This window comes from Mastacembelus armatus, chromosome 14, assembly GCF_900324485.2.
Source record: "Mastacembelus armatus chromosome 14, fMasArm1.2, whole genome shotgun sequence".
Lineage (NCBI taxonomy): Eukaryota > Metazoa > Chordata > Actinopteri > Synbranchiformes > Mastacembelidae > Mastacembelus > Mastacembelus armatus.
In genome coordinates this window covers 10,020,841-10,033,447 of record NC_046646.1, presented here as the reverse complement: position 1 = coordinate 10,033,447, position 12,607 = coordinate 10,020,841, and the positions used below count along the sequence as shown (strand labels likewise).

The window sequence follows — 12,607 nt, the reverse complement described above, 5'->3', positions numbered from 1 at the left end:
AAACATAAAACTGAATTTTATTTTATTAGTAAATGAGGAATAACAATTGCAATGCTTTATGATACTGCACAGGTGTCGTATGTTATTCCTACTTGTACTAGAATAGTAAAATGCATCAGTTACAGTAGCTCATTCCCTGGGCACTGCACAACTAAATCAGCTAACGTCTGACAACATTCAAATCATAGAGCTGTAACTACACACTTTCTAAGTCACAATGTTCACAGTCAGAACAGGCAGCAACTGTATTTTCTTTTCAATTTAGCTGTGAATTTAATCTCCACCATGAAATCCACAGCTACCTCCTTCTTCACCTACATTGCTTGTGTGTGGTGGAACAACATGTTTACAAAATCTGACATTAGGTAATAATAGGCCTAATGATTAAATGTTATTATAATTCTTAGGGGTGTTGACATGAAATTGAGGTGTGCTTGAGCACCCCTAAAAAGGGTCTAAAATCACTACTAGCAATGCTTAAGCTGTTATACATGCCTGTATTCTTAATTCACACTTTGCTTTAGGGCTGGTCCATCAGAAGTGAGAACTGAGGAATAATGACATTCATGACTTTCAGTGACTTATCAGGAAGACAAGAACAACTTAAGCAGCAAGAGTTAGAGCAACAAATCCCTTTTTACTTAAATTAGAATATCCACAATAGTCAGAGAATTTTGACTATATACTGTCAGCAGTTTCATTAACGAATCATTTTAATGCATTTTGATAGTACACGTTGACATTGTTGCCAGACAAGTTTTGAAGTATTAAAGTGCATACAGTATTGCAGCCTCACTTCAACTTCTGTGAAAAATGGGCTTATTTTAATAGCTATTCATTTATAAAGAGAGCAATTCAGTGTAAGTGCCAATATAAATGTATTTTAAGTGTCATACAATAAAACAAAAGTCATGGGAATAATATGCCTGTTAATGGGTAAAGGATGCCTTAAAGCCACTTTATAGTTAGCCATCTAATAAAGGCATAAAAATGAAACAGATTGAATATGGCCAAGTTAATGTTTTCAGAGCCATCTCTGTGTGAAACATAAGGACATTTAAATCACTTTTATATTTCTCCATTTATAATAAAAGGCACTCTTTATCTAATATTTTATGGCAAGACCACTATCATAACCAGGAATAATTAATGGCAATATCACTGGAGGTCTGCTATCATTTAAAACACTAATACCAAAACCCAGGAAATGGACTGGAAGGTGTTGCATTCATGGCATACTAATGCAAAAAACCATGCTGAGTCCTTGAAGTTGAGACCTATGTTTATTGAAGATATTCACTTAGGCAGTGTAAAAGCTAATGCTGTATTTACTGTTTAAACTTGGCAACTACAAACTGCACAATTTTCTTATTCTCCCAATCATTCAGAAAAAGGCACAAATTTGTTTTCCACAAAATAAAAAAGAAAATTATATGTTGTTACATGTTCTGTCTATAAAAAACAATGGCTTGATGCTAGTCATTCTGAGTAAATGATCAACTGTACGAATAAACCTTTGCATACTCTCTGCAGCTTATTAATATTGCAAGGGAAGATCTCTTATGACTTTATGACATCGGAGCATAATAATGAGCCGTAAATACGAGTCTGGACATCAGGATAATAAATAACGATAATAATGTTAGCTAGTTAGAAAAATGGAAATTGGCAAACGCAATACACTCAGAGGAATGTTATATGATACTAAATATTTATATAAAAAAAAAAAACAGATATTTGGTTAGAACAATCTAAAAGCACTGATTGACATAGACAACCCAAGAACTTTTTTAATACACTCTATGACTATTTTAATATTAGCAAACGCTAACATTATAGCCCTCTAGCTACATTTTTAAGCCAATACTTAACAGCTCCCAAGCCATTTAGCTAGTTGTTGGCATCACAATAAAATTTGCAGCATTGTACAACTTCACAACTGCTTCAGTTCATCGAATCAACAACCATTTGCAGTAGAGAGGAATGAAGTGAGTGTTCCTACGACATAAGTCCTATATAAACTGGAGTAATATTTTAGTGTACTTCAAAAGTATAAACGATGATTGCAGGTAGGTCAGCATGCTACAGGCCACACTACTCTGATTACACGTTCTCTTGAACCTGGAGGAAGAGTACAATATGGCTGGAGTCAAGCAATCTGCAACAGACACACTCTGTCGCATGCGGACACTACATAACCTGTGAGAAATGTGAATACAGTAATCTGCTTAATCAGACTTTTACTGGTAGTGTATTAACATGGTGTTTCAAAAGAGACAGATTGCTACACACGCCCTTTGTGGTGCCAGCTGTGGCCTACTCATTATTACAGTATGGCGCCTTCTCACAGGTAGGATTCAGTTTTTTAAACCGTAAATTGGATAAAGTTGTGTCAAACAAACGTTTGCACTGGGGTGATGGATCGCGTGGGCGAGCCCGGGCGCTCAGAGGAAGAGGAAGCTGAGCGATTGGTCACGTCTCGCTGTAACTCGTCCACTCTTTTCTGCAGCTCGGCACGCTTCGCTAACAGCTCCTTGTAGCGCTGATGGACAGGTTCCTGGCAAAAGAAAAGCATATCTGTTGAGTCTGAATAATTTCACTTAGACTTACACTGGAGTTAGGACTTAACCAGCACACACACAAAAAAAACAAACAGGCTTCTTGGCATACCTGAGGTCTCATGCGTGGGTTCCAGCGAATGTAGTAGCCAACCCAAAGCTCCAGATGGCGTAAGCTGACTACAGGGAACAGCACATGGTTGGAGTAGTTTACATACAAGGGATTGGTAAACTCCTCCATCTGGCTGTTAATGTAAGACCACAACGACACTGTCCTCTTGGGAATCTCCTATAAAAAAAAGGCGCAGTTGTCATAATACTGAGCATGCAAAAATGTATCTTCTCAATGATTTAACATTAAAATATCTCTTTTTACATCAACAACAGTAATCTATGAGGACTTAGGGAAACAAAAGGCTCTTACTTCCTTCAACCTCTGCTGTTCGCTGTTACACAAGAATGTCCCAAACAGACAGCTGTACAGGTGGTCCAGGATGGTGACCAGGAAGTATTCATTAAACTCAAAGGCAGCAGGAAACTTCAATAAGAACAGCTTCATTATTATCCTTGGAAGAGCGTGTTATCACAAAGGTTTTTTTTCACATTTCAGTGCCAGTTATTACATACCTGGCGGGTCAGCTGCCAAACACAATCAATGAACTGAATAAAAACTGGTGAACGGTCTGCATCTGTGTGGTTTTTATCGCCATGACCAATGCGCTGAATGAAACAGAGAAAAGTGATTCAATTGAAAAGGCCTGACCCCTGAATTAATGTTGACATTTTCAAAAAGTGTATGAAAAACTGTTTACCAGCTGGAACCGGTGACCGAAACTCAGCCACTCTTTCTCGAGCAGCACCTCAAAGCCACGGATGGTGCGATAATAGCCGTCCAGCATGAGCATGGCCAAGGAGGTGAGCTGGGCTGTGCGGTCCCAACCGTCACTACAGTGCACCACCACGGACGTTTTCCCAGACTCCACTTTGTCTGCAATCCGCAGAGCTCCCGCCAGGATCAGCTACACCCCACCACAAATAAGCACAAGGTGGTCAGATAACTGGGAATTGACTCATTTTAGGTCTTAACCTTATTTCTCCCTCAGTTAACATTCACAGCGGTGCATCATTATGCTCACCTTGATGTGCTCAAGCCAATGAGTTGACTCCAGATTGGAGAGCCAGTGGGAGTCCTCGATGTTGGGGTACACCACATCCTTCAGCTTGCGGAGTGACTCCCTCATCACATGGATATTGTGAATATCCAAGAACACCAGCTCAGCATTTTGATATGCATCCTCACTTTCATAACCGCCCCCTTTCATCTGAAGGAAATGAGCAGTGAAAAGGGTAGTTAAGAAAATTTAATCCACACAGATCAGTAACTCCTAAATCAGGAGGCAATGACAATATTTTCCCAAAATACTAATATGACACTTTTTCCTCTTAAAATCAGAATTAAAAAAACAAACCTTGTTAGCAGCAGCATTGACACTGGGCCTTGCATCAAAAATGAAAAGTTTATGGGACTGAGCATTAGCATCCATGATTGCCTGGAGGTATTTCTCATCCTCTTTGCTGCGCTTCCCATTCACCCCAACCATGGGCTGACTGCAGCGCGTCACTGTCGCCTGGGTCTCTGGATGGATCCATGACAACACCTACACACAGGGTATAATTGGAAAATGACTATAGGCAGTCCAACAAAACCCACTGCACAGGAGAGGATTGTTCAGTGTGTTCTGATGACTGGTCACTCACGGGTATCCTTCCCTTTGCTCGGAAGGCAGCCACCCTCTTCAGCTCTTCGTCTGGTATATTGACAGGCACCACCAGAGTTGATGGGTAGGTGTCACAGAGCTCATAGTGATCGTTTACTTTTGTTATCCTCCAGCTTTCATTGGGTATACCCTTTCAAGAGACACACAAGCAAGGTGATAATCTTTCTAACAGTAAGATATGCTGTCAGGGGCCGTCTTTAAATACCTGTCTTTTGTATTCGGAGAGAGTGTCATACACCTTCCATCCATTCTCAGGAAAGACTTGCCCATATTCAAAGGAGAAGATTTGCTATGAAAAGAGGGAGTAAATAATTGGTTGCTGGTCTCCAGTGCAGAGCTGTGGTGTTGGACACATTGTAGCTTAGAATCACTCACCAACCCGTTGGAAACAGGAAATGCAAATTTCATCAGGACTTCAAAAATGGACTTCCTGAGTGTGTCCTCCATCTGTTTGTGTGCAAATCGTAGATTACGCATATCCTGCAGAAAAAGAAGAGAAGATGTGGGTAAGGTCAGGGACCAAAAAAGAATATTGTTTTGTTGCTGTAACAGGTTATTGCCATGTTCTAGTGTGGACATGCTGTGGTGTTCCTTAATGACTTAAACGTCCTTAAAGATCTGAATTATCTTAAAAAAATAAGTGCAGCTATTCCAGGCTATGACCACAGCTCACTCACCTTGCAAACTATCCCATAGGACACATCACCACGGTTTGATGCACTTCCAATCTTTTCCACACGACTCACCACCCCAAGGGGCATGTCCAGTACAAATGCTGGCTCCTAGAAACTGACTAAATGTTAACAAAGCCAAGTATATTCTTGTTTATATTCACAGTGCTTAAAATAATCACAAAACATACCCTGTCCATGCATTTGAAAAAAAGTCTGTAGTTGGTCACTGTGACTGTCCCCCTCATTGCTCCAATGAAAGGACAGAAATAGGTGACATCTTGGGCTGTAGGAAAATTAAGACAAAAACAAGCAAAAAAAAAAAAAAATCACAATTTAGCAAAGTTCAACTAGTACATTAGAAATTAGAAAAAAGCTACTTTTTCCTTAAATGCATGGAAACTGTTTTGATTAGAGTTATGACTGCAGCAATGAGCAAGCATACCGACATCTTGCACCGTTTCATTTGGAAGTAACTGTGGTTCCTCTTTGTCTGAATCTCTGAGAACCTGCTGGAAAAAAAGATTGATACCAATTAAACCTGAATCACGGGGGACGTATCTTGACCCCATGAAATCTGTTAAAGCAAGAATGATTGAACATGATGGGCAGGATGTCACTGATGAGATGACTTACCTTGGCAGGGGCTTTGGGCTTGATCTGCAGGGAGCAGACAAAAGGAAAGCGATGCTTTAAGTTATTATCTTTAGTGACGTCAATGAAACAGCAGAGTCTCTGAGAATTAATTTAATAAGAACTACTAACCCGGAGCTCAGGGGAAAACTCTGCAGAGGTGGAGTCGGAGGACATGGCAGAGAGTGGCTTAGCCTGGGCAGATCGGTCAGACCGAGAGGTGGACGTGCTGTTGAGGAAACACCAGTCATTCCTCATCTCCTTTACTTATTCACTGCTTTTTGTAATGAAGCTGAAACCGTTGATTAAACAACAAAAACCATTTGACCCAAACTTCAGTATTACATGGTCACCAATTGACCACACCAGCTATTTAATATTTGCAGCCTCACAAATCTGATTTGTTTAGGTTATGGTTTTTAGCTATTGGTCCCACAGCATTAAACAATCAGCATGAAATGCCAAGCACACCCTGGTTATAGTTTCTCTATAGCAGCTTTTCTTTGTTTTCTAACTGTTTGACTGTTGTTCAGACAAAACAAGCAGCCTGAAGGCAGAAGGGTTATGTTTTCCATAATGTCCAGCATCTGTTTTGGGCTTTTTTTTAATTTTTAATTTTTAATTTTTTTTAGCAGTTTTCTGCTTGAGTGAGCAAAAATATAACAATATTCTGGCCTCTGGTCACCTCTCCACAACATGGATTAGATGGATTAACAACAGAAAAATAACCGATCAGATTATGACCTCAGCCTTGGTGCATGGTGCTGTATTAGTTGTCCAAATGGCAGGTTTTAAACCGGATTACATTTGGTTTTTAAGGTTTACATTCACTCCCGAAGGGTTATAAAACGTTCATTAGGATTAGAGACGTAGACCTCGGGTATCGGGGCCAAATGAATGATCTCCTGTTGGTCTGGAGACCTTCACAGAGCGCTGTGCTGAGCTGAGCTTGGCTACCTGGACAATGAATCAACGCTGGGCTGTCGGGACGAGGAGCGCTTTGAGCCCAGGCTGTCGACGCTTCCGCTCTTCTCCATATTTTCCTGGTTAAAGTTTGGGATAACTGGCGGTGTGAACCCCGAGGAGGCCCCACGGATCCGTGTATTCGATGAGAAAGGTCTTTAAAGGCTCTCTTGCAGTCCAGTAAATCCCAAAAAACAAAAGGAAGCTGCCATGTTTTCCCAGCAGCCACCCAATCCCTGCCACAGACAATTGTTGGAGGTGGCGCCCCCTGCTGGATGTTTGAGGGGCTTTTCATGTGTTTTGAAATTAATGAAAATGTCAGGTTTTAAAGTATTGTGATGAAAATTACAGCTTCCCTGAGATTACTACAATTATACACGTTCTCCTAGCCCCCTGTGCCATAAAGTCCTGTAACTACCATATCTCTGAACTTCACTGATTTGGTCCTCTCATACTTGGCTCCTGGAAAAGTTTAACAAGATCCAACTCACTTTCATTTATTTTTATTCTGGGTACCACGGTGGTTCAGTGGACTCACAGCAAGAAGGTTCCTGGTTTGAAACCCATCAGGGACCTTTCTGTGTGGAGTGTGCATGTTCTCCCTGTGCTTGTGTGGGTTTTCTCCAGGTACTCTGGTTTCCTCCCACAGTCCAAAAACATGTATGTCAGGTTGATTGGTGACTCTAAATTGCCCATAGGAGTAAGTGTGAGTGTGTGAGGTTGTTTGTCTCTATGTGGCCCTGTGATGGACTGGGGACCTGTCCAGGGTGTACCCCTGCCTTTCACCCAAAGAGAGCTGGGATAGGCTCCAGCAGATCCCTGTGACCCTAAATAGGAATAAGCAGGTATAGAAAATGGATGGATGAAAGTGCGTGGAGATTATCTGCCATCAGCAAAAGCATTCACACAGCCCAGAATAACGTAAACAATTCACTTCGTCTCAGGTAATTTGGTACATTCCCTGACACTGTTGTGTTAAACCAAAAAAGCAACTTCTTTTTCCTTACTCCATGTAAACCCTACAGACGTATAGGTCTAATATCTAATCTGAATATCCATTACTTCCACAACCTGCAATAGTATAATAAATATCTATGAATTCCAAAATTACAAGGGTTTATAACAATTCTGTACACTGAAATTGCAATACATTTTATTCCAGTCCTATGATGTGATTAAAGCAACATGATTTAATAAGACTATTCACACTCCGCACTGATGTGAAACTGATTTGTACAAAACTCCAACAGTGGACATTTCCCTTCAAAGAACTGAGGACAGAAAAAACTTTGATTCTAATTTCGTGGACCGACAGAATCATTGGTATTTTTTCTTACTAACGTCTGATTTTGAATTCAAGTACCTTTATTTTCCAAAGTTCTTTTAAAGTGTGCATTTAGATGAATGCATAAAAACTATTGTCAGAACTTCATGTGACAGTGTGCAATAAACAAAATTTGTACCAAAATAAAATTCGATAAACACTCAAAAAACAATGTTGTCCATCTTTCTTTGTTTATTGACATAATTAAAAAACCTACAGAAAGCTCACCAACTTATATACAGCATTTTACCTGCTGACTGCACAGATACAAATGTATTTGAATAGATAACATATTTGAAGGCCATTTACTGTTTGATGAACAGGGGGCAACTGGAGAGTTGAGACCAAAAAAAAAAAAGAGATTAAAAAAACACAACAAAATAAAATTTTCACACAAGTCCTTTACTTTACATATTTCTCCATAAATTTCTTGTGGAACTCAGAGCGCAGTGTGTCATTGACAAAGCGTTTCTCCTTTCGTGCCTCATCCACTCCTTTGGCACAGTTTTTGAACACAACATCATCATCCCACCTAGAGAAATATCAACAAGAGCTGTTGATTTACTGTGAGTGAAGACAAACTTTTTTTTCAACAAAATACAACAGTCACATTATGCATGTGTGTTATGTGTGTATGTCAGATACCTTCTCTTGACCCTGAATGCATTCTGATTCTGGTTCATCTGTTGCTGCTGCCCTGCCAAATTAATCAATGGGTTTCCACTCAAGATATTCTCCATGCGAATCCTCTCCTCCTCTGCCTTTTGCTCCCGCTCCTATGATGGGGGAAAAAAACGCCCAAAACAATAAATCACTAAACAAACCTGCGTCTTAAATTTAGTGCGACTGTCCTTTCAGTCCAGGTACTAATACGTCAGTGGGGAAATTATACTTTACTTTGCGCTCTTGTTCTTCAGCCCGCTCCTTCTTGATCTTTTCCAGTTCTGCCAGAAGAGCTGCAGTATCGTCATCATCACTGTCCTCCTCAGAGTCCTCATCCTCTTCATCCTATTAAAAAATAAATAAATAAATAACATAAGTATAATTAGTCAGGGAGCTTAATAACTTTAATCACTAAGTGTTCACTAAGTCTTGCAGTGAAAGCACTTACATCTGTGAGAGGATCATCAGCATCAAGGTTGGCTGCTGGGATCTGATCCAGCCTTGGCCTCTTTGAAGAGGATGATGAAGATGATGAGGTGGTGTGTTCTGAGAAATTAGAATTGGTGCAGAATTTTAAATGGTTGTTTCCATGAGCATAACCATATAATAGAGGAACTTTGTTGGTAATATACACTAAAAGGCATTTGTGAACATTAGAAAGACCAACCTCTAGGTGCCCTCTCTCTGGTTTTGTCACGTACAGCTACACGCTCCCTCTCCTCAAGCTCTCTGCGGAAGTCACGGGCACGCACCTCCTCGGGGGCATCCTGGGTAGGTTGCCTGAGTTTGGAAAAACATAGATAGATTTGTATATATTTTACTATTTTTCTTTCATTATAAAGAATAAGCAGATGGAACATGTTGCTGACAACAGTTCAGAAGGGAAGGTACTTTACTGTATGAACCTCAGTGCAACCCAAACCCAAAACTCAACTCCATTCATGTTTGATCTGCTGACCTGTACTTGATCTTGGTGTGACCCGGAAGATCTCGACTAGAATACTGTTTGGACAGGGCACTCAAATCCCCTTCTCCTTTACCTCTCCCACCTCTCGCCGGCTCAAACGTTGGCCTTGCAGCTGTGGTCATCTTTGATGGCTCTGCTGTGGCAAATAAGGAGAACAAACACGAACTGAAAACCAAGTAATATTCCAAACAGCACACACCTCCACCCGTGAACACCGTCCCGTAAGGATCTCAACAAAGTGACGAAAAAAGTACATTTTTGACACAAAGAGCCTGCACAGACACTTGAATTATAACAGGCATTTATTTCTTAGTATCTGTTGTCAATTAGGCAAAACGGTTATTGGCAAAAATGATCAGCATGAAATTCATCACAAGTATCAATAATGGAGGAGCAAACTCCTTATCTTATATAAACACACTTTATATTCCCTCTCTAAAGTCAACAGTCTCCAGAGTTTGTCTGCAGGGACAGGGATGTATCCCTTAAAAATGACAAATGTTTTGATTGTGTAATATAGCAAGGACAACAACATTGTGGAGCATGGTACAAACAAATTATTACTATTATTATTGACATAAAGACTTGTATAACTGAGGTCACAAACTTCCCAGCGAAGTTGGTGAGGCTGCAAACTAAAATGTGTCCAGCTGTCAGACATTAGATAGGAGAAAAACATTCACTACCGAGCTAGCTAAACAACATATTCTGTGGGTAAGGCTTTTTTGCTAACACGATAATAAATAAGAAATAACAACAACCCAGGCTATTGCTCTCATTTCTTTGGGGGGACACATTACGTCTATTATCAAAGAAACAAGCTGATAATCAGCTAAAAGTAACGCTGAAACAAAAGTACCAGCTAGCCATAGGAGCTAAGTTGCTAACTAGCAGGCTAACGGTGTTTAACAACGATGCTGGGGAACAAAACATGACTAACTCGCCTCTCCGACCGACGGTGCGCCGCGAAAGTTCAACACGAACGGTTTAAAATGTTATTTTTTCCTGAGAGGAACTCAAACTTAAAATGATAACCATGTGAGAAATCAACTTTAGAGCGACAACACTTACAAAGCTGATACCACCGGACAGAGAGGAAGCGCTGCCACAACTAACAACGTCATATCCTGAAGAAACACCGACATATACACGCGACTTCTGCTTGGGGCGCTGCTGTCAACACATAGGTACAGACATGAATACTAAATACATAGTTGGCAGGCTATACAGGTATTTAAATGTAGCATTATTATTTTTACATGCCTGGTGAAATATTTACATTTATTTTACATTTACATGTATATATTTTTAGGTCTAACTTTTTAAAAATACCATATTTATATACAGTGCATAGAGTATGGTGATGGTTGTGCAAGCACATTCTGATAAGCCAATCTTACAGTTGTGTACAGCTGAAACACACAAAGAAATAACACTTTCCCAGCTGCATTAGCCTTGTAACAATGGTCTGTAAATATAAAACCTAACACCATCACCTTACTTTAAACATGTTGTCAGTCCAGTCCTGTCACAGTTTTCTAATGACAGCTCACATGGGTCAGTGCTACTGTCCATGCCTGTATTTTAACATTATCTTATCTTATCTTATCTCATCATGTATTATGCTTATCATGTATTAGTAGCAGAGTGAGGTGGAGAGATGACCACTTTTTAAAACTAAAATAGAATAAAATAGAAAAAAAGTAATTGTTCAATTAACCTTAGCATATGAGAAAAAGAAATTAAGGCAGAGAAGAAGAAATTAAGGCAGTAAAGCTGTCAACTTTATTGTCTCAAAGAGATTTTGAAACATGACTATGAGATGCATAAATCATAAATCAGAACATTTAAAGTTAACAAAGCAAAAAATTAAATTAAATTAAACTAAACTAGACAGCATGGTGGCTGAGTGGTTAGCACTTTTGCCTCACAGCAAGAAGGTTGTGGGTTTGCAACCTGGCCTTTCTGTGTGGTTTCCTCCCACAGTCCAAAAACACGTATGTCAGGTTGATAGGTGACTCTAAATTGCCCATAGGAGTGAGTGTGAGTGTGTGAGGTTGTTTGTCTCTATGTGGCCCTGTGATGGACTGGTGACCTGTCCAGGGTGGACCCCTGCCTTTCACCCAAAGAGAGCTGGGATAGGCTCCAGCAGATCCCTGTGTCCCTGGTTAAGGAATAAGCAGGTATAGATCATGGATGGATGGATGGATGGAAAATAAAGTAGTTGCATTTGAACAGTAAGTCATAATACAAAAATGCGTAAAGTATATCCTCGTGTTTCCTTACAGGATCACACCTACTTCCATTTAGTTATGTCAGTTCTTTATTTTCTGTATGTGATACATCACAGTGACTTCTGTCTTATCTTGATATCATGCTGAGGGATTACAAAGAAATTTTACTGAAGATGTTGGCTGAGGTTCAACAAGGCAAACGAATGAAGGAAGTTCACCTGGATTCCACACAATATTCAAACAGCACGTCTAAAAAAACCTTCACTTTGTCAAGTGTCAGTCTTCCACAGGAGAATAAGAGAGAAAAGGGAACAGAGAATTTAAAGCAAATCTTCTGAAAACAAACCATGTTATTTACAGTTTTATAATGATTTTCTGTAAACTACATGGTGACCTCTTTGTTTGATGTGGTCTTATTTATAGTATATACACCCGTGCATGTGCGTCAGTGCCAAAGGTGTACTACGTTTATTTAAGGTGTTGACCGAAGGACATTTAAAGCATTTGTTTACCTGAATTAGTGCATAAAATTATTTCCACATTCAGCCAAATGATCAAATCATGAGGTTAGTCAGGATTTTACATGGTGAGATTTTGAGGTACCTGCTGATAAGATTTCTGCCCCAGATAGAGTGAATAATCCACAAGACAAACTGTGAGCTTTGAGCTGTGAGGCTATTAAAATGTAAAAATATTTAACAGAAAAAGCTGAGGTTACGTTTGTATTGTGTGTGTGTGTGTGTGCCGGTTTCCATTTCACTTGGATGCATTCTAGTGTAAATGATGAAAAGTTCTGATAAGGCAGGAAATGAAATT

General features: G+C 39.8%; 2 protein-coding genes across 5 annotated transcripts; both read right to left on the bottom strand.

Moving 5' to 3' along the window:
* Positions 1–1,264: 1,264 nt before the first annotated feature.
* Positions 1,265–6,836, bottom strand: mtmr2 (myotubularin related protein 2). Of its 2 annotated transcripts, none has more exons than XM_026328226.1 (16): positions 6,598–6,836; positions 5,773–5,869; positions 5,644–5,667; positions 5,453–5,519; positions 5,199–5,293; positions 5,014–5,118; positions 4,712–4,816; positions 4,542–4,625; positions 4,317–4,466; positions 4,028–4,216; positions 3,695–3,880; positions 3,371–3,577; positions 3,186–3,278; positions 2,983–3,096; positions 2,671–2,847; positions 1,265–2,557 (listed from the first exon to the last, which is right to left on the bottom strand). In XM_026328226.1, the coding sequence occupies exons 1-16, from the start codon at positions 6,675–6,677 to the stop codon at positions 2,393–2,395; spliced, it is 1,938 nt and encodes a 645-aa protein (XP_026184011.1). In that variant the 5' UTR covers positions 6,678–6,836; the 3' UTR covers positions 1,265–2,392. The 2 variants fall into 2 exon arrangements, with proteins under 2 accessions (XP_026184011.1, XP_026184012.1); XM_026328227.1 differs by having other exon boundaries at positions 5,453–5,516.
* Positions 6,837–8,099: 1,263 nt separating this feature from the next.
* cwc15 (CWC15 spliceosome associated protein homolog) lies at positions 8,100–10,683 on the bottom strand. 3 transcript variants are annotated; one of them, XM_026328540.1, is made up of 7 exons: positions 10,629–10,683; positions 9,549–9,693; positions 9,258–9,370; positions 9,039–9,136; positions 8,825–8,935; positions 8,573–8,703; positions 8,100–8,459 (listed from the first exon to the last, which is right to left on the bottom strand). In XM_026328540.1, exons 2-7 carry the CDS (start codon positions 9,677–9,679, stop codon positions 8,330–8,332), a joined length of 714 nt encoding a protein of 237 aa, XP_026184325.1. In that variant the 5' UTR covers positions 9,680–9,693; positions 10,629–10,683; the 3' UTR covers positions 8,100–8,329. The 3 variants fall into 3 exon arrangements, with proteins under 3 accessions (XP_026184325.1, XP_026184326.1, XP_026184327.1); XM_026328541.1 differs by having other exon boundaries at positions 9,549–9,690; positions 10,629–10,664; XM_026328542.1 differs by lacking the exon at positions 10,629–10,683 and adding an exon at positions 10,502–10,608.
* Between the last annotated feature and the right edge of the window lie 1,924 nt (positions 10,684–12,607).

Excerpts from the sequence above, each read along its gene's own strand:
- mtmr2 (XM_026328226.1), bottom strand. The coding sequence starts at position 6,677 with ATGGAGAAGAGCGGAAGCGTCGACAGCCTGGGCTCAAAGCGCTCCTCG. Across the intron at positions 5,870-6,597 it reads AGCGTTGATTCATTGTCCAG|CACGTCCACCTCTCGGTCTG; the intron begins GTAGCCAAGCTC and ends TTTCCTCAACAG. Across the intron at positions 2,558-2,670 it reads ACCCACGCATGAGACCTCAG|GAACCTGTCCATCAGCGCTA; the intron begins GTATGCCAAGAA and ends TTCTTTTGCCAG.
- cwc15 (XM_026328540.1), bottom strand. The coding sequence starts at position 9,679 with ATGACCACAGCTGCAAGGCCAACGTTTGAGCCGGCGAGAGGTGGGAGA. Across the intron at positions 9,137-9,257 it reads CAGAGAGAGGGCACCTAGAG|AACACACCACCTCATCATCT; the intron begins GTTGGTCTTTCT and ends CTAATTTCTCAG. Across the intron at positions 8,460-8,572 it reads GCATTCAGGGTCAAGAGAAG|GTGGGATGATGATGTTGTGT; the intron begins GTATCTGACATA and ends ATATTTCTCTAG.